The sequence below is a fragment of the Peromyscus maniculatus genome, chromosome 4 (assembly GCF_049852395.1).
Source record: "Peromyscus maniculatus bairdii isolate BWxNUB_F1_BW_parent chromosome 4, HU_Pman_BW_mat_3.1, whole genome shotgun sequence".
Classification (NCBI taxonomy): domain Eukaryota; kingdom Metazoa; phylum Chordata; class Mammalia; order Rodentia; family Cricetidae; genus Peromyscus; species Peromyscus maniculatus.
Genome location: NC_134855.1, coordinates 114049088 through 114069645, shown reverse-complemented (window position 1 = coordinate 114069645; position 20558 = coordinate 114049088). Strand labels below are relative to the sequence as shown.

The 20558-nt window shown below is 41.2% G+C and overlaps 1 protein-coding gene across 6 annotated transcripts in view; it reads right to left on the bottom strand.

Annotated features, from left to right (window-relative positions):
* Plcb4 (phospholipase C beta 4) overlaps positions 1 to 20558 on the bottom strand; it is a 182640-nt gene that overhangs the window by 93325 nt on the left and 68757 nt on the right. For all 6 annotated transcript variants that reach the window (XM_076570709.1, XM_076570710.1, XM_042276307.1 and 3 more), the window contains 3 exons: positions 19787 to 19867; positions 18897 to 18956; positions 17115 to 17258 (listed from right to left, as the gene is read on the bottom strand). In XM_076570709.1, the coding sequence (XP_076426824.1) occupies positions 17115 to 17258; positions 18897 to 18956; positions 19787 to 19867 (285 nt within the window). The remainder of the gene's footprint in view (positions 1 to 17114; positions 17259 to 18896; positions 18957 to 19786; positions 19868 to 20558) is intronic.

The window sequence follows — 20558 nt, the reverse complement described above, 5'->3', positions numbered from 1 at the left end:
AGCACTTGACCTTGACCTTATTTCTCCATGCAGATAGCCATGACAGCCAGACAGCACCCAGCCTCCTAGCAAGTGTCTGGGCCTTCCTCTGTATGTCTCTCCTTGCTGTAGAACACTAGAAAACATTGTAACAAACAAACAAACAAACAAACAAACAAAAACCCTCTTCACTAAGAGGGTACAGAAAGACACAATTACAGGAAAACTAGACTAAAACCAGATGAATTTTAAACAGAGCAGAAATGCCAATGTTTTTCCTTTAAAAAAGTAAGGCAAGGTAAAAAAGTAAGGCACAGGCAAGAGGTTCACTGCAAATTCAAGGTCAGATTGCTCTACAAAGCCCAGGAAGCCAGGCTTGTGGTTTAGCTTCCTCCTTCCTCCGCCCCATTCCATGTCCCAGATTCCAGTCCAGCTCTTTCTAGAGTCATCATCATCCCAAATCTCCTTATTCATCTGAGGAGACCACCAACAGGATTTCATTCCATTCTTCAGTCCCTACTCTACATGCAGTGGGATTCATCTCAAGGATGTATGCCCAACAGTAGCCAGAGATCTGCTAGTTAAAGGACCCCAGCACAAGGAGGGGCGGTGCACACCTGCACTCCCAGGGGCCAGCCTGAGCTATACTGTGGGAGCTTCTCCCTCCCTCCCTCCTTCCCTCCCTCCCTCCTTCTCCCTTCCTCCATTCCTCCTTCCCTCCCTCCCCACTTCCCTCCTCTTCCCTCCCTTCCCTCCCCTTCTGAACCAGCATCAGGATGACTTGGAAGTTGTTAAAATATAAGTGATCACGTCTAACCTCCTGACTCAATATGTAAAGATGGGGAGTCATAGAATGAGAAACAAAAATCTGTTTCTTTTTAATTTCTAATTTTTGGGGATAGAGCATGTAAACTAGGGTGTCATAAATGGGAGGTGAGTGCTTTACCACCAACCCATAGCCTCCGCTTTCAGAAATCTGTTTGTAATAAGTTTTGCAGTTGATTCTTCTGTAAACTCTGAAGGAAAAAGCAAGTTCTAAACACACACACACACACACACACACACACACACACACACACACACACACACACAGAGAGAGAGAGACAAATGGCCACACATGGCCACATACATACACAGACACACATGGACACACACAGACAAACACACACACACGGACACACACACATGGACACAGACACGGACACTCCACTCGGGTGTGATTCCCAGTCAAGGGGCAGCAAGTTTTCCAGGGAACTTGTTAGAAATGTAGTCTTAGGTGTCATCATAGATGCCCTGGAACAGAATCTATGTTTGCCAGGTGGGCCTGTGCATATTCATTTGAAAAGCATGGGCTGAAAAAGAGTAGTTCCTCCCAATCTGTTAGTCTCCCACTGCCCCATCCAGGAGGCTCTAGCTAGGCTGTTTCTGTCTGAATCTGTTTAGGCCATAATAAAATGCCATAACTAGGTGGCCTATAAACAAAATACATTTATTTCTCAGTTTCTGGAGGCTGGGAAGACCAAGACCAAGGAACCAGCAAATGTGGTGTTTGGTGAGTGCCCATGTTCTGGTTTGCAGATGATGCCCTCTATACATTGTGGGAAAATAACATGCGTCTTTCTGGGCTGCCTTTATTTCCCCCAAACTTCCCACTCTCACAATCCCATCTTCTCCTAAAGGCCACACCCCCTAATGCCATTGTCTTGGGGATTAGAAGTTCAACACATGAACATGGTGGGACTTACAGCTTCAAAGGAGCTGAAGCTGTCAGTATGCTTCAACAAAAACTTAAGGGAGAAAGTGTTTACTCTGGCTTAAAATTCAACTACAATCTATCACGCCTAGGAAGTCCTGTACAAGGACATCCCTGAGACAGCTGGGTGCATCTATCCAGTCAAGAAACAAAGGGTAATGATGCTTGCTAATGTTGAGCTCCTTTTCTTTAATTTATTCAGTCCAGGTTCCTCTGCCTGTGAAATGGTCTTACCCACAATTAATATGCCCCCACATTAATTAATGTAGTCAAGATAACCCCCTACAGGCATGCCCAGAAGCTCAGCTCTCAGATTCTAGATTCTATGACATTAACCATCACAGAAGCTGCACAACCCTGGACTGAACTTTCTAAAACCTTGAGACAATGAACCCTCCTGTTTTTGTTCCTTTGTGTATTTTGGTCACAGTCGTGGATGGGAAGGCTAATGAATACACAAGTAATTTTGCAGCAAGTTTCTCCAGCTGGTAATTTAAGTACCCCCTAGGTCTTTATCAGAAATTCCATATCCTGAACCAAAATAATCGGCAATTTCATTAGTGGGTCCCCATTATTCTGCACTTTAGACCTGCAGATAACTTAAATGTAATAATCACTATAGTATGCTTATGCTAATGAGAGAAAAAGAGAATTGAAGGGGGTGTGATCACTGGACAATAAGCCTGAATTAGGAGACTGGTGCCTTATCCATCAGGAACTGAGAGCCTGTCTTATTATAATTTTATTTTTTTAATTCATTTTCCTTATGTATAATTTATGTATAGTAAATAATCACTAGGCTTTTGAATCAAGTCTATTCAAATGAGAAATAACCACCCTCAGAATGAATACAGCCAATCAGGACATTTCTATATTTTAAATCTTCATTTCCTAGTTTTCAATAAAGCTTTTCAAGTTCCCATATCCCCCACTGCATTGATGAAGTAGTTTATAGAGAGTTTCAGTTACCACCAAGGCAATGCAAGAAGCCGCAGGCAGCTTGGTTAAGGAGACAGAACACAGACAGGGAAATGCCGGAGCTGTTGGTTTCTAGGATCCTATGGGCAGCAGGAGTTAGCCTGGAGGGAGCCTGTCGGAGTACCAGTATCTCCTGTTAGAAGGAGGTGCCCAAAATTAAGACAGTGGCTTGCTGTGGGATGTTCTGTATGTTAAATGTGTTGCTCTGATTGGTTAATAAAAAAAAAAAACACTGATTGGCCGGTAGCCAGACAGGAATTATAGGCGGGACAAGGAGAGAGGAGAATTCTGGGAAGTGGAAGGCTGAGTCAGAGAGATGCTGACAGCTGCCACCATGAAAAGCAAGATGTACGATACTGGCAAGCCACGAGCCACAGAGCAACTTATAGACTAATAAATATGGGTTAATTTAAGACATAAGAACTAGATAAACAAAAAGCCTGTTGCAGCCATACAGTGTTTACTTGGTTGGGTCTAAGCAGCTGCCGGACTGGCAGGTGAGAGAGATTTGTCCTGACAGTGGGCCAGGCAGAACTGGAGAAAACTCCAGCTACAGTGGCTAGTGTGGAAAGAGTGGGTTTTTTGGGAGAATGCTTACCAGACTACCACACACAGAAACCAGATAGCAATACACTTCCCGGAACAGTGGTAGTGATCAGAATATGACTTGGGCCACTGACTCCAGTCAGCAGGAGATTCTAGAGGCCAATGACCAACAATCCAAATTCTCATGTCACCATAGCCCTCAGCACAGGACTGAGGTTCAAGAATTAAGAAACTGCAGAGGGTAGAGGCTGAGTAAATAGGAGCTGACTACAAAAGTTTATAAGCCAAGGACCAATCACTAAATTGTGTTATGACATAAATATCTTATATTCATGTATGAAATTATGAAAGACTACATAATAATAATAATAATGTAAAAGTTAATAATAATAAAGTAAAAGTTAAAAAAAAATCACATCAACTAGTTTCTCGTGACTCTACCACATAGAAAAATTCAGGCACTAGGCATATCTCTCAAGGTGTTGGGACTCCTGCATGCAAACAGATAGACAATGGTAGTGCCAAAGGCAAGAACAAACGAGGCAAGGAAACCCGAAAGTCACTACCAATGATGCCTGTGTAAAAAGAGTAAGATAACAGAGTTGGGTTATGACAACAGAACCAAGACACAGCCATCTGAAAGCCCAGGACAGACAGTGAAATTCTGAGCTGTGGTAGCAAAGAGCAAACTGCCTCTGAGACCAGTGAGCAGGAAGGTAGGAGAGGTCTGTCCGTAACTCAGCAGAAGAAAGGCAACCCACTTATAATCACAGAGGCCCTCGGGAAATGATTGAAATTTTCACCACCTGTCCAAATTGGGAAGGTAGATGGGGGAACTGAAGAGAGTAACTGGAGCCTTTTTCCTTGGCATGGTCTGAAAATCTCCATGTCTTCATCCTTTCCAGAGAGAAGCTGGAGAAAGTTAAAGAGGGAACAGATTCCTAAATCACTTTCTGAGCTTGGAGGATGAGCGTCCGGGTAGGAAGTAGGCTATGCATATGGTGGTGTGTTTGACAGACAGATCTGGCAAAGCTTGGGTTGTAGTTAGATACTCCTGGTCACAGTAAGTTCAGTCACTGAGACGGTCAAAACAGGCTGTCAGTCTGGCTGGTTATCTTGACAACACTGGATGGTTAGGTCAAAAAGGACCTCTAAATAGACACTAGAAAGGAGAGGGCAAAGTGCTGTTCTCGGTAATAACTCAGGCAAGTGTCACTTCAGATGCCATCTGTCCACTGGAATTACTCAGGTTTTCTTTCTTTTTTCTTTTTTGCATTGCATGAGCCTGATTTCAATGGTATCTTGTAACATGTCCTTTTGAATCTATACAATCTTACCCCCACTTACTCCACATATTGTTACATATACAACAGGAGAAAGAAAACCTGGGCATACTCAGTATATGTAAAGGCCTTGTGCTTGCTTTTATCTCCTGACTTCAGATAAATGACATGTGTTAATGCTTCAAAGTCTGTGGTGCACCTATATTCCTACAAAGCCCCAAACGCATTTGAAAGAAAATGAGGTAATTCAGTTTATTTCATACAACACTCATTTGACATTCATATGGAGAGCTCTAAAATATTTGAGGAACTTTAAAATTCTGAGAGAACCAAAAGCATCAATCTTCGACCACCGGTTTGGTTAGGGCTATATTTGTCTCAACTGTTGATTCTGCAGCATCCTGAAGACAAAGAGTGAGCAAGCAGCTGGTGAATTCAAGCCCATACATGAAGATGCATCTCCACAGAAGCCTCACCTACAGTGCCCAAGGTCACATTCCTCCAGATAATGTACCAACTGACACTGTTTGGAAAATTATTTCAGGTCAATATAAATGTTATTTTGACCTGCAGATCATGTTACCTACCCAGTTTCTATGTTACAGAAAATTAGCCAGGGGTTCTCGAACTAGTTCTGTCCAGATGGCCAGCACCAACCTGTTTAGTTCAAACAAGTCAGATCTATAGGTCAGCCTACAAATTGTGACTTTCAACATAAGAGGTGTTAGAAGTGAGATAAAAACCTCTGGCCTTGGATTTTGTTATCTAAGATTCTATCTTTTAAGGAAAGGTCCCCACCACACACTCATCCAATAGTGGGGAACAGAGAGCACATTGACAATAAATAGAATGTTTATGGTATAATTAATAAATGAATGCCAAGATTGCATCATTGTTTTGGTACTGCTGGAATAATATCTGGCTGAATGATGCCTCTATAACATCACTGTTCTGTCTGCAGAGCAGCATCTCTGAAAGATTGAAATTGGTACTCTTTCAACAGAAAAAGAAGGAAGGAAGGAAAGAAAACAGAAAGAGAGAGGAAGGAAAGAAGGAAAGGAAGGAAGGAAGGAAGGAAGGAAGGAAGGAAGGAAGGAAGGAAGGAAGGAAGGAAGGAAGGAAGACAGAGAAAGAGAGACAGAGAGAGAGGGAGGGAAAGAGGAAGGAAGGCAGGCAGGCAGACAGACATACAGACGGACTGTGGGAAACAGGTGAAAACCTGAGCTTTCCATGAGAATAAGAGTGCCTCCAAATGTGCTCTCTCTCTCTCTCTTGCTTGACTAGGCTACAGATCAACAGTGCTGAGATGGTAGATGTCTCTAAGCACATACCTCCCACAGAATACCAACCTCATTATTCACTTAAGCACTACATTAAAAGCATACTGGTTCCACTTCTGTCTTCATACTGGTGAGAATAAATTTTAGCTCTGCGAGCAGCACAGCACAGTGTTAGAATTCAAGATCTGGAGCAGAGCCTGGCACCAAGGCTGTAGAACGTCTCTAGATTAGGAGGATCATCATTAACACCCATGCAGTTTAGTTGTTCTGACATTAAGTAATACGCACAACACTTTGAAGAGTATCTGACATACATCTACAGTGCTTGGGACTAGAAGTGTTTGAGCTTTCTTCAGATTGTGGAATATTTGCATATGCATTTTTTATTTTTTTATTTTTTATTTTTTGAGACAAGGTTTCTCTGTGTAGCCTTGACTGTCCTGGAACTCACTCTGTAGACCAAGCTGGCCTCAAACTAGCAAAGATCTGTCTGCCTCTGCCTCCCGAATGCTGGGATTAAAGGCGTGTGCCACCACCAACTGGCTTTATATTATTATAGCTATAATATATTTATATTATGTTACAAATATAATATTATATTTATAATAAGACAATAGCCTGGCTTAGTTAGGTTTTCATTATTGTGATAAAAACATCATAAATCATAAGCAACTTGGGGAGGAAAGGGTTTATTTCATCTTACATTTCCAGGTAACAGTCCATCATACCAAGGAAAGTAAGGACAGGATCTCAAGCAGGACAAGAACCTAGAGACAGGAACTGATGCAGAAGCCATGGGGGAATGCTGATTGCTGGCTTGCTCCCTTGGCTTGCTCAGGCAAGGTACCACTCAGTGGGCTGGGTATTCCTGTAGCAATCATCAATAAAGAAAATGCCCTATGGGCTTGGCAGGGGCAATCTTGTGGGGGACTTTTTTCAACTGAGGTTCCCTCTTCTAAAATGACTCTAGCTTTTGTCAAGTTAACACCAAACTAGCCAGCATATATGGAATAAGATATCTTGGGGATGGGCCCATCTACAAACATAAAGTTCATTTGTGTTTTATATATACCATATTTACACACACAGAGAGAGAGAGAGAGAGAGAGAGAGAGAGAGAGAGAGAGAGAGAGAGAGAGAGAGAGAGAGATATGTACACATAGTATGTTCCCAATGGTAGTTTTTGTTAGCAGTAAAAACTGGAGCTGTATGGAAAATGGAGAAGCAATTTAAAGCTAGTGACATTTTTCCTTCCACGAGCCAACAGGAGAAATCCAAACTTCACGCTACCTTATGTGGTGATGAGTCTAACTCATTCCGCACCTCCTGCTGGAGGCATCTGATAACCTAAATAAGCTGCTCTTAGAAAGGCCTCGATTCTGCTCCTCAACTAGTAAATTCCAGAAATACCACGGTGGGAGGGCATCAGCAAGGAAAGGTATGTCCTTCATGAAGACCACAGCATTTCAAAGGGAAGTGCCCCAGAGGCTGGACACTTTGCAAAGAAGAAAAAAAAAAGCTAAAACAACAAGAAAGTCTATCTCAAAGGTCACAGGGACCACATTTTAAAAGCCAGCAAATGAACATGCTGAAATTTCCAGTGAGAAAATGAGATACTTAACGCTCATAAACAGCACGAACTCGACTGATAAAAAGGACATACTCAGGCTACAGACAGGGGTTGTGGAGGCAGGATGGGCTTCCTCTCAGGATGAAGAAAATGCTTTAGCACTAGATGGTGGTATGGTCATATAGCACTATGGTGCAATAAACAGCACTCATTCATTTTGAAACGGTTTTACATAAAGCAAATTTCATTGCCATTTTAAGAGATGACACAGAAGCTGGAAAATTCATTTGAAGTGATTTCTGGTTTTGTTTGACTGTTTGCATCCTTCTGCACTTCTATGCAGAGTACAGCCTTAACTCCAACTCGAGCTTTCTAATCACAGAAGATGTACCTAAGCCAAGGTGATGAGCTCAACAGGACCACAGATTGATTGGCAGCCAACAGTGGCAACTGTATGCCGATACTGATGAGAGCTGGTGTATGGGACTCGTTCCCCCACAGCTGATGACTGGAAGTTGAGATAACATGAGGACTAAATGAGTGCCTTCAGACTGCCTTCTGAGACAGCTCCCTGGGACTCACTCTTGGAGCATTTATGCAGAGACTCCATCTGAGTGACATCTTGTTTCCTTCATTCTGACAACCTGGCAGCCAGCTTTCTAGACCCATCCAAATGTCACTCTGAGGGCCTGTTCTCCCACCAATTGGAAAGGTCCTTCTATGCACAGTGTTGGGTACATTACTGGTGCTTGGCACTAAACAATTTTTGTTCACTTTTGTCTGTATTTTCATATGTGCTTTTTGCTTGGTTTGGCTTATTCTCTTTCTATAGGTATGCATCATAATAGACCTATTAATCCAGGAGCCATTTTTATTTCACTTTACCTGCCATTTGACTAGGAAAGCAAAAGATGACTTCTCTTATAGAAATTTCTGTCACTGAGGTTAACTGTTAGCAGGTAGGGAAATCTAGATCACCTTGATTGATTCAGGGCAACCTCTTTTCTCTACTGTCAACCAGGGACAAATCTGGACTTAACATTCTAACACCTCCCGTGTCTTCCTCCCTGTAACTCACGTGAAGGAGAAACAGATTTTTTTTCCCCCCGCATTCTCCCACAGAACCTCTCATACCTTAGTGTACAGAAGAAGTACCTGAGCATCTTGGCAAAATGCAGGTTTTGCCTCAATAGCTCTGGGATTGGCTCCGAAGTGATGTGACTTGCTGAGCTCTAACCGTACTTTGAGCAGTAGGGTTCTTAGCCCCATGGGCTTACATGGTCAATCATCTCCTCAGAAGGCAAAGCATCTGTGGTATTCTTCTTTGAGCACAAGTAATGACCTTTCAACACCACCTCCACAGACTCTTCAGCAAGTAGCGTGGCTTGGCATTCAAAACTAGCTCTGGTCTTAGCCAAGCTTTGAGAAACACAAAAAAGCTCACTCCAGTCTTCTCATGGGATCTAACACTTTGGCATGAAAATGCCAACTGTCAGTCTCTCTCTCTCTCTCTCTCTCTCTCTCTCTCTCACACACACACACACACACACACACACTATGCCTGCTATGTTTGAGTCTCACTGTGAGTGTAGCGAAGAGATTTAGTGAATATTGTGGGGTGGGCAGAGGTTCAGATTTACAAGTGAGCCACAGATGCCAGGAAGTGGTGGTGCACACCTTTAATCCTAGCAATCAGCACCTAGCAGGATCTCTGTGAATTCAAGGCCAGCCTGGTCTACAAAGTGAGTTCCAGGACAGGTTCATAAACTACACAGAGAAACCCTGTCTCAAAAAAATCCAAAAGAATGCAGCAGGCACAACTCACACCAGCAGGTGAATGTTGGTTCCCTCAAATTTTCATAGGAATGGGGATGTTGAGGCTAGTGATGGAGTGTATTCCTACAGTCATGGTTTTCATACTCAAGTGTGCAGCACAATCACCTGTAGGGCAAATCAGGTGACTAGACCATGAATTTCTGACTCAGAAGGGCTGAGGCTGTGCTTAGTAAGGTCTTTGGGCCTCTGTGGGAGCTACTAGGGCCCTGGAAGCCACTAGCTTACAATCCACAATTGAAACCACAAGTTAAGAAACGGCATGGTAACAACATTTAGGGGTATAGCTCAATGGTAGACCAGAATATGCCAGAATTTGCCTAGAATATGTAAGGCTCTGGGCTAGCTCTCTAACACAGCAAAAACAAATCAAATCCAAACTAACAAAAACTCCTTTAAGAAACAGGATTTTAACATGGGATGCTTTGAAAGCAAGCAAGGAGAAGCTTGTTAGCCACCAGGTGTCTTTTCTTTATCTGCCTTGGTGAATTTATGTACAGGCTAGTAGAGCAGGTAGTTCCATATACTATAGACATTTTTACACTTTGAGAGTGTAGTAGTTTGAATGTAACTGGCCCCCATAAACTCATAGGGAGTGACACTATTAGAAGGTGTGATTTTATTGGAGCAGGTATGGCCTTATTAGAGGAAGTGTGTCACTGTGGGGGCAGGCTTCAAAGTTTCCAATGCTCAGGTACCACCCAGTGTTTGCAGACCATTTCCTGTTGCCTAGAAGATGAAGGACCCTCAGCTACTTCTCCAGCACCATGTCTGCTTGCATGCCTCCCTGCTTCTTGCCATGACGATAATGGACTGAACCTCTGAACTGTAAGTGAGCCACCCCAAACAAATGTTTTCCTTTATAAGAGTTGCCATGGACATGGTGTCTTTTCACAGCAATAGAAGACCCAACTGGGTCGGGGGTGGGGGGGTAGGGGTGGGGGGGTAGGGGTGGGGGGTAAAATTGCTGATCTGGGGCTTAAATCTATTATATCAAATGGGTCTCAAACATCATGTACTGCCAATCACCAGGAAGCCTGTTAAAAACTTTCCTAGATGCCACATGTAAGTTTCTGATTATTAGGCAAGGAGGGGGCCTAAGAACTGGCATTGCTCAAAGCCCCTGGCTGAGGCTGAGGCTGAGGTTGAAGGCCTGATCCCTTGGACTTCCTCAGTGCTTGAACATCCAACAGGAACTAGACTCAGGTCTTGGAGGCTATGCAGGATGTTAGCAGAGCCAACAGAAGGAAGTTAAGTTGAGAACCTGATTTTGTTTTCCCAGTAAAACAAAGACTAAATCCCTTCTCTGGGAACCTCTGTAGTAAGCCTTCCAGTCAACATAATTCAAGTTCAAGCAAAGTAATTTTAACATTCAACTCAGTTTCTTAAAACATTTTATTGGCTGTAATAAATTACACACCCGACTATCATTTGGGGATCCAAAAAAGAACACATACTATTTTTCATAATTTAATCTCTACAGTAGTTAGTCATGTGCTTATTTGGTGACTTAGTCACAAAGTATAATTTATGAAGTTCACCAAATATTTACAACCTGAAGAAAGTATAATGAGCGGTATGGAAAATTGTCTAAACTCAATTCCAATCTCTGCATTTTGAACCTCACAATAACAGCTTATTTTTGTAATCAAAGGAAAATTCAAGTCGCTATAAAATGACAGATTTATTTGTGGAAATGTGAAATGAGGGCTGTGCTTGAGTCTGGTACATAGCACAGTGACGGGGGTTTCAGGCGGCTGTGCAGCGCCAGCTGTAACTTAATGAAAGACATCTGAACTCCTGTTTGCTGGAGACTGAACCCCTTCTAAGCTAGCTGCATTCTGAGAACGAGAAAAAAAAAAGTACGAGGAAACCAGAGTGGTTCTTCTAACTAAATAAGTTGCTGTAAGCTGGCTATTAAATAATTTGCATTTATGATAAAATAATGGTTCAGTGGGAAATAAAGAGCTTTATTACAGTTTATTGAAAAATGGGCCAAAGCTTTTAGCATGAGGATGCTTTTCTTCTCGAGTATTTCTAGCTGCATGGCAGATGAGACATACCTATTACCTGGCTGCATGCTGGGCTTGGGGTAAAAGTGGTAGCAATTTGTTAGCAACTCCTTTTAGCGGAGGGCTTTTCAGGAGAGGAAATGAAAGCTAAATTTCCTGACTGGAAGGACAGGAAGGGTTTAGGTAAGCAGGATATAATGATCCAGATGGGGAAGAGGCCAAGACGGCAGGGTCAAAACCTCCAGTCTTGTCATGGCTGCAGCAATCTCATTACGTCCTGAAAAATCACTCTAAAAATAACACCCTTGGATTGTAGATCATTCTGTTCCCCTTGGACTGCTATCAAATCACATTTTCTCAGTTTGCTTGTCAAAGACCATTTTCCTAGTTCTTCCTAAGCTAATCTGTATAAAAATCAAAGTGTAAGACACCGAGGTGATAGGGATGCCCTCCCCTTACCCCTCATTTTACTTTCAATGATGTTGGTGACTCATGTCTGAAAATATTAAACGAAAATTGATGAATCAAACTACCTATAATTATAACTTGCAAACCCTCTGGTAGCATAATCAAACCCCATATTGTCCCATTCTGCATACCTGGAATCTGAGTCATCTCTTTTAACAGTGGATCCACACTGCATGTATCACCCTCTTGGTAGGCACTCATAGCTACCTCATTATTAGATGAGCTGTGATCAAGTAATCCCTATTTTACTTAATAATGTCTTCAAGCATAAATGTACTGATGCTGGCAATTTTATTACCATATATTGTTGAGTTTTTTACTATTGTTATTATACATTGTTGCTTCCTTTACATATTAAACTTTATCAGATGTATTTATGGGGGGGGGGTCCATACAGAGCTTTTGTAACATTTGTGGCTTCAGACATTCACAGTGAGATCTTGGAACCTATTTCACCAAAATTAGGGCAAGAGTACTCTATATCTTAACCACCTGGGTTAGAATTGATTGAAGTGGCCAGCATAACTGTCTTCAGAAAACAAGTGTTTACAAAGTTTTGGACACTGTTCTGGAAAGCAGGATAATGAATAAAGAAAAGCTGAAGTGTTCCAGGGGACACAGCTACGAGTAACAGTCCAGCAGAGACTGGAGAACCAGGAAAAAAAAACAAACGAACAAACCTTCCCATAAGCAGGGGGAAGAGCAATCCCCAGGAGTTGAGGGCAGGCAGGGAAGCCTAGGCTGGATTTCAGAGACTTGGAAGCCTTAGAGGTTCCCAGGTGGTAAAAGCCCCCAGCTGAAAGGGTTTATTTTCCGCTGCTATTCTGAGGATGGACTACAAGGGGCAAGGTGAAGACACCAATAAAAGATGCTGGGAGAAGAGGAGGGAGAAGGCGCTTTGGTCAGGACCACAGAGCAGAACAGTGGCAGAAAGAAGCAACTATATATACTCTATGTACACTGGGAGACTGGAGCTGGAGTAACAGGTAAGAGATGGTTCAGGAAAGTGAGAGGAAGCTGTGAGTGTGGTCTAGGCAGAGCAGCTGAGAAACTACTGTTTCTGGAACAGGAATGGCAGAAGAGAGGTTTGGCCACGGACTTGTTTAAGATACCATGTTAGGAAGGGCAAGGAGAATGACATGGCGCACAAACCTCCTCAAAAAGTGAGAGTGGCGAGGCTGGTTTAGTCAGCATTGAGAGCAGATGAAAAAGGCACAAGATGAGCTTCCAGAATGTCTTTTATAAGAAGTGCACCTCTGGAAAAAACACAATCACATTTTTTTAGAGTCAAATGACAGGAAAATACTTTGTAAGGATTTGAAACCTGAACTTTGAGAAAGCTGAATCATCTGGATTTACTGACTCATTAAAGAGCCACATAAAATGAGGAGAAAAAAATCAGAGACACTACTTGAAAAGAATATAAAGGATTTGCTCAGAGTCAAAAAGTCTCTCTTGAGTGAAAATTGGTCCTTTCTGGAGTCTGGATTAAGATAAAGTTGGCTTCTATTAAATGTTTAGAACAGTGAATTCTTCTGAACAGTCAGTGTGCATGTAGGATAACAGTCTAGGATATGGGACAAGACTCAATGTCCCCTCATAATCAAATGCAATGCTAGAAATTCTCTGCCTGTACCCCTCATTGGTTAGAGCAAGAAATAGTGGATGTTTATAAGACAACCAAAGCCCGTGGGTACCCAGAAACTGAACTCAATTGAGAGATCACATGCTGATGTAGTAAATCTTTTGCCCCAACCTTAAAGGCCTACAATGCATCACTTATATTATTTTCCCAAAATGTTTATGTCAGTTAAAATAAAATATTCCATAAACAAATGAAACATTCTAGTGAAAAGAAAAAGACCTGTTGTTTTTAGAGCTGAATGCTCAAGAAATATTTTTTTTTAAAGCAAGTTGCTATTTTTTTCCTCCAAGTGTTATATGGACTAGACAAACAGCAGATTAAGGGAAGAAGTCACAGAGCTATGGAATTTGGTCTTAGTTGCATTTTACTCCACATGTATCCTCAATGTCTGAACTGTGTACAAAAAGCTGCATACATAATGTCCCATCAACAGACCACACTTAAAGTCTGCAGCTCTAACACTGAAAGAATGGCCAACAACTGAAACATACTTATTTGCTTAAAAGAAAGCATTCAAGATCTGTATATATGAATTTAAAAACTGATTCTTCCTTTTTCCTAGCTTTTGTAATAAACTCACCACACACACCTTTCATATGTGCTAAGTGGGTCATTAACACATCCTGTGACCCAATAATTCAAGGACATTTGGTTGCACTCATGTGTGACTGGTATCACCTAGTCACATACACCATTCCAGGTAATCTACTCTGCTTTTCTCATTGGCCTGACTTCATTTATGAATTTTCCCACCTTTTTGACCTAGTCTAATCACACTTACATTTCATATAAATGCATTCAGTGGCTTGTATAATCTGTTAGGGGTGCATCTATCTGGGACTGGGAATAAAATGGTAATGTACTGTCAATATTGAAGGCAGTAAAGGTCTTGATCTTGACTAATATAGTCTTTTAAATCTTGATAGCAGGATATGGGCATCATTATCCATCTACATGCATATTCACTGAAAGAATCAGTGAAATTCGGGGAAAAATTATTACACATAGTTAGGAAAAAATGGGGTACTCAATGATGTCAACAAGCACTCATTAACCAGAAGGACATGATGTAATAGACTATCCAATCTGAACAAGGAGATTTATTATTTGTATATTATACCATTAGTGAAATATAAACTTCTAAGTAACAGTTCTGAGAAGTTGAAATATTTTCCCACTAATAACGGTAAGGTTAAATAGCCATGAGTCTGACCTGAAAATCAGAACAGCATTATTGATAGTTTCTACTTCCTGGCAACCTGCTTCTTCTTCTTCTTTTTTTTTAATGAAAATGCTACTAAAAGAAAAACAGTTGAATTTTATATTGGAGTATATACTATCCACCTTTTCAGTACTCTACATATAACCTACTCATTTGTGTATATTCCAGAAGGAGATACTGAAACATAACAGGCCGAGATTGGCAGCAACCAAATTGTAAGGAAAAAAAAACAAAAAACAAAAAAACAAAAAACTGAGATTCACTGATTTGTGCCATCTTCCCAGGACCTTACTTGTTTGAGGCTTAAAGTGATATAGCCAGCATCATGTTATGGCCTGAGTTTAAGACTTGGCTTGGGTCTAGCCTCCTGAGTAGTCTTCGGAATTCCACAGTTTATCTGTTGTGAGAGATAAGACTCTGGGAGGCCCATGCCCAGCTCCCATCATAGCTTACTCTGACTTTGGGATCATGGCAGCTAACATGAGGATACAGTGCACAGGGTATTTTCAAAGCAGTAACTCCAGCAATGCTCACAATCCCACAGAAGAGACTTTTGTCCAATTCCCATTTTACAGAAGAAAAAAAAAATGAGACAAAGAAGGATAAATACTGTGTCTATGTTCATAGTTGGTAAGAGGAAAATAAAGGATTTCTGCTTGGCTAATCTGAGCCCAAGTATAGATTCCTGAGTTTGGAAAGAGTCACAGTGTTTCTTCTTACAGGAATTGACAATACAAGGTGATGAAAGCCAGATACACAAGTTTGCAAAACTGTATTTTTGCAAAACTTTAAGTAGCCAAATATCTGTATCTGATTAGCTAGTCTTCTTCACAGTTAGCCAGACTGGATCCCCCAGATTCAGTGTTGCTATGGCAAACAGCAATGAGAAAGACCTTTACAGCGAACATGCAAGCCTGAACTGTAAGATGTGGCAACACTGTTTGTCTAGATCAAGGTCAATAATCCATTCAAATTAGTTTCCCATCTGAGCAGAATAACAAAATCTTGAGAGGCCCGTAAAAGCTGTTCTCCCCAACTGAGATGACATGAACAATAGCATAAAACCTACAAAGCTACTACCACAAGGACAGTGCCAATGGCTGTTATGCAACTTGGAGTGCCTATTCCTGGTTCCAAAGGTACAAGGCAAGAGCCTCTCAAATTTCTGCACACACATGAGTTACCGGAAGTTCTTGTTACAAATGCAGATTCTGGATCAGTCTATCTGGGTGGCCCTGGGACTAGTGTGTAATGAGGCCTTGAGTCAGGCCAATGCTTCTGGGATGAGAGCATGCCATGCAAGTGATGGAGAATGAGCCTTGTGGTCTCAGAGTGAGCAAAACTCAATTCTGCCACTTGTTACACCCAGAGTGCATGCTTGTATTACTTCTGTTTCCCCAAATGATCTTGCTGAATTTCCTTCTAGCTACAAAAGTCAGCCTCTCCAACAATGACTTTCTCACTAAACCTACACTATGTTTCTACTTATGAGCTTAATGGAAGACAAAAGACCTCTCCTTGTTCCAAACCCATGACTCTATAATGGAAGAGTAAAGGCTTAGTGTCCTTCATATAGATTACTTATAGGTCAAGTCCCTATAAACAAAGGATTTGCAGAAAAAGATTTAAGTTTGAAGCTTCTTTGACCAAAATCTTAGAGTAGCTTGCTAGGGCAATGGTTTTCTGGGTGTCATAATGCAAGATGGATCTTAACTCAATACTTCAACAGCTTATCGAGGAGAAGAGTTTGGGATTTTTAAGCATCTGTGTTTACAGTCTTCAATATAGTAGCCATCGGTTGTCACAGCTACTTTGCACTTTTAATGTGACAGGGCTGATGTGAAAATACACACTAGAATCCAAACACCATGAACAAAAGAATGTGAACTATGTGACACTAGTAAACTTTATGCTTATATCTTACTAAGATAACAATGTTTGGGATATGTTGGGTTAAATACTGTATTTTATAGAAATAGTTATACTCATATACCCATGTTGGTCTCTGGCACTTAGGATAAAACCCAGGGTATTAAACATGCTAGGCATATTCTCTACTACTGAGCCATTCATTAATTTTTCTAAATTTTTATTCCATTTTTCACTAGAACCTTATCTATGCCATGCATGCTCTCTCCCACAGCTCCACCTAAACCATGTATGTGGTCTACATTCTGTCTCTGGTGGGCGGTACCGACAAAGATACATGCTGTTCAAACAGAAAAGGAGCCTCTTGTCCCCCATTCACATCCATTGATCCCAGTGATGCCAAAGTGCCAGAGTACATTCAAGTGATAGAAAGCCTGGATTAGCGTTCCCACAGCATTTCACACCAGGTATTCAGGTGTTGACCCACATGAGTGACAGGTGACAAAGGTCTTGTGTTCGCTGAATTTTCCACACAAATATGCCAGCAGAGCAGTGGCATTTTAAAAGGTTAAAATGATCGAACAGTTCTAAATGTCATATTAAAAACTATATTAAACATAAAAATTGCACACATATAACATATACTCATTGGGGAGGGAGGCCGTTGGGATAGTACCTTAGTTACTTCTGGGTTTTCGGCCACCATGTAAGTGAAGCCAATGTTCACCAGATCTGTGCCACTGCAGACACACAATATCCGCCCTTCCAGATCATTTTCAGATTTTCCAACAGCTTCCAGAGCAGCCAGGATCTTGGGATCCTGTAGATGTGTAAAAATAGGAAAAAATATGTTAGATCACAGAGTGCGGAGAAAAACTCAGTGAATAGAAACCACATTTGGGGTAAAAATATACCTTAAAGGGAAATGGCTCCTACACCCATTTAAAATCCTAGTGAAATAGCATTATTATAAAACCTGGAGAGATGAAGTTTCCAATATTACAGAGTATCAGAATCCCCTCAGGAGGGTGGTATGCTTTTTTTTTTAACTTTAGAAGACTTGGTTCAATAGTCTTTGTGTAGATTTTTAACATAAATCCTATTTATTTGTTTTGACTATACATATGTCTGTGTTTGTGAGTACCTGGTGCTCAGATGGTTAAAGCCATTATGTGAGTTTCAGGAATTGGTCAGAGTCCACTGGAAGAACAGCCAGTGCTCTTAACTGCTGAGCCACACCTCCAGCCCCTTTGTCTGGATTTGTGATTGTCACTATCAGAGAACTTCAGATTTAGCAAAGTTCAGGAAAGATCATGACTGGTGTGTGTTTGTGTCTATAAATATCCAAGGGGCCACTTACCACAGAACACAAGCTTACTTACCATGAATTAGCACATCACCACAGCTACTACCACAGGCTATTCTTATGCAATGAACTTGAGACTCTTAAGCAGCTTGGATACAAAGACCAAGCATTTTTATTTCTACAATCTATGCATCCTCACATGGAAAGAAAGCTGTGAAAGTTTACCCTAATCCCTACATAAAATACCACACTTGTTTTCCAGAGGAAATTGCAGCAGGTAGTTACACAGGAAACTTAGCTAACAGAAAAGAGGCCAGCTGAAAAATAAATAAATAGGAACAGAATTTTGTTTTGGATATCTGAAAACATGCAGGGCAGGTACACAGAAAAAAATCAATACTGTGGTAGAATATTCTATGAAGAGCACCTTTTAAATTCCTAACACTACTATACATATAGCTTCTTATTCAAACAAACCAATCTATGAAGATCACTGGTTTCTGTACTCTGAGAGCTTTTCCTCTCAGAGGCGAGCCAAGCTTTCTTGTGAACAGTGTCCTGAGTGCACAGGTGAAGAAATACGAGGTACTTCAGCCTTGGAAACCTCCACATTCGTCAGCCACACATGGAAAGGCAAATCGCTGATAGCAAGAGGATGGGGTGAGTTTTCAAAATTAATTTCTGGATTAAGGGATCTGTCACTCTGACACTGACACCATGCAAAGCTTTTAGTTTTCAAGGCTATATATTTCTATTTCTATATATTTCTATACATAACTGAAAATAGTGTAATCAAAATCACCTAAGAGTTAGAGATGAAATGTCTACTATGTGCCTACCCTTAAATCCAAGTTGATGATTTGAGGGCAATAAAATTAAACAGAATCCTGGAGATCGTTTTTCAAGCCTTGTAAACCTATGTTGAGAAGAACTGCAGGGCCAGCGAGGTGGCTCAGAGGGTTCAAGTGCTTACCGAGCAAGCTTGACGACTCAAGTTTGATTCCCAGAGGCAGGCAAATAAAGGTGGATGGACAGAACCAATTCCACAGGAATATCATGGTCCACATACACTCCCGTCTCCAACACACACACACACACACACACACACACACACACACACACACACACACGAATGACACCTATCACATTTACCTTTGGTATGGCTGCCAGCCGAATACTGTTGATGAGGGAACATTCTAGCACTTGTCCTTCCTGAAGAGAGAGCACACACCCCAGAAATGAACTTCAATTCTGCCAGCCTCATGGCATGAAGAGCTTAACAAACATTTCTAAATATAAAATCAATGTCGTTCAGGGAAGTGACAAAATGCAAATCGAGTAACAGTAATGATTGCTAGTGATTAGAAAGAAAAGACTAAAACTTCTTATTTCATATATATAAACATACTCATATATAGATACATATAAATGCAACTCTGAATGATTAATAAAGTATTTACAAAATGTTACTGCATTTATACACACAAGTAATGCCTATATATCATTAAATATGTGCATATAGAAAACATTAAGTAGGATTAATGCCAACTTTTATACAATTCCAATTACACCTTTCTTGGTTTGGGCTCCAGTGCTCATTAAATGGGAACACTGTGCCACACATCCGATTTTGCCCCAGGGTCTAAAGAGTTGAACTCTCATTTCATGTGCCTTTTAATTTCAGCTTGGAAATTATTTTCTAGAAAACATTCCTAACTCTCAAGATTAAATCAGACCTACTCTGTCTAAGCTTTCATAACAATGTCATCTTCTCTTTCAAGCTCAGTGACTTGTAGCTCTTTTAGAAATGCCCCACTTTATCCCTCCAGTAGACTCTCTTAGAGTTACACTACATAAAGTCTTTAATTCCCCAGTGTCCTCAATGCCTGGGACAGAAAAGCAAGTAGGGAAAAATCTCAAAGGGATGAGTAAGTATGGCATCCATGCTCTCAAGAGGAGCTTGGAGCTTGGTCTACCTAGGGAGCAATGCAATGGCTTGAGCCAGAAGGCAGGCACGACAAGCTGCTGCTCTGAGGCCATACCTTGCCTTCACTCTTCCAGGTCAGGAAGAAGCCAAATTCGTCCACTTTGAAGAGGCAGTTGGGCTCAAACACGAAAGATTCCTGTTAAAAAAGAAATGTGATGGATTTTGTGACTTACAACATTTTAAATTCAATAAAAATTCAAGTACGCTTGAGCGTCTGAACACCCTTTGCATCTGGATCCTAATACCTCCATTTCTGATGATACTGTGTGCTGTGGATATCGCTCTATATAAATAAAACATTGATGGCCAGTGACCAGACAGGAAGTATAGGCAGAACTAGGAGAGAGGAGAATTGGGGTAATAGGAAGAAGGAGGGAGAGACACTGCAGCCACCGCCAGGATAAACACCGTATAAAGACGCTGGTAAGCCACAAGCGACGTGACAAGGTATAGATTTATAAAAATTGGCTAATTTAAGATATAAGAACAGTTAGCAAAAAGCCTGCCACGGCCATTCAGTTTATAAGTAATATAAGCGTCTGAGTAATTATTTTATACGTGAATTGTGGGACTGCGGGGCTTGGTGGAACCTGGAGAGAAGCCCTCTAGCAACAACTGTGGAACCTTTTTATTTAGAGCACTGTGAGGTCTTTTTCTATCTCAAAAGACTGATCAGTTTAACAGACAACCTTCCTCTAGAATACATTCAAATTTAATGGCATTGATGTCCTGGATTTATAATGGAGAGAGTTTCCCGAAGGTCTCAGGAGAGGAGCTCCTGAAAAATAACCAAGTGTCCCCTGTTTGCCCTCCATACAGGACACACT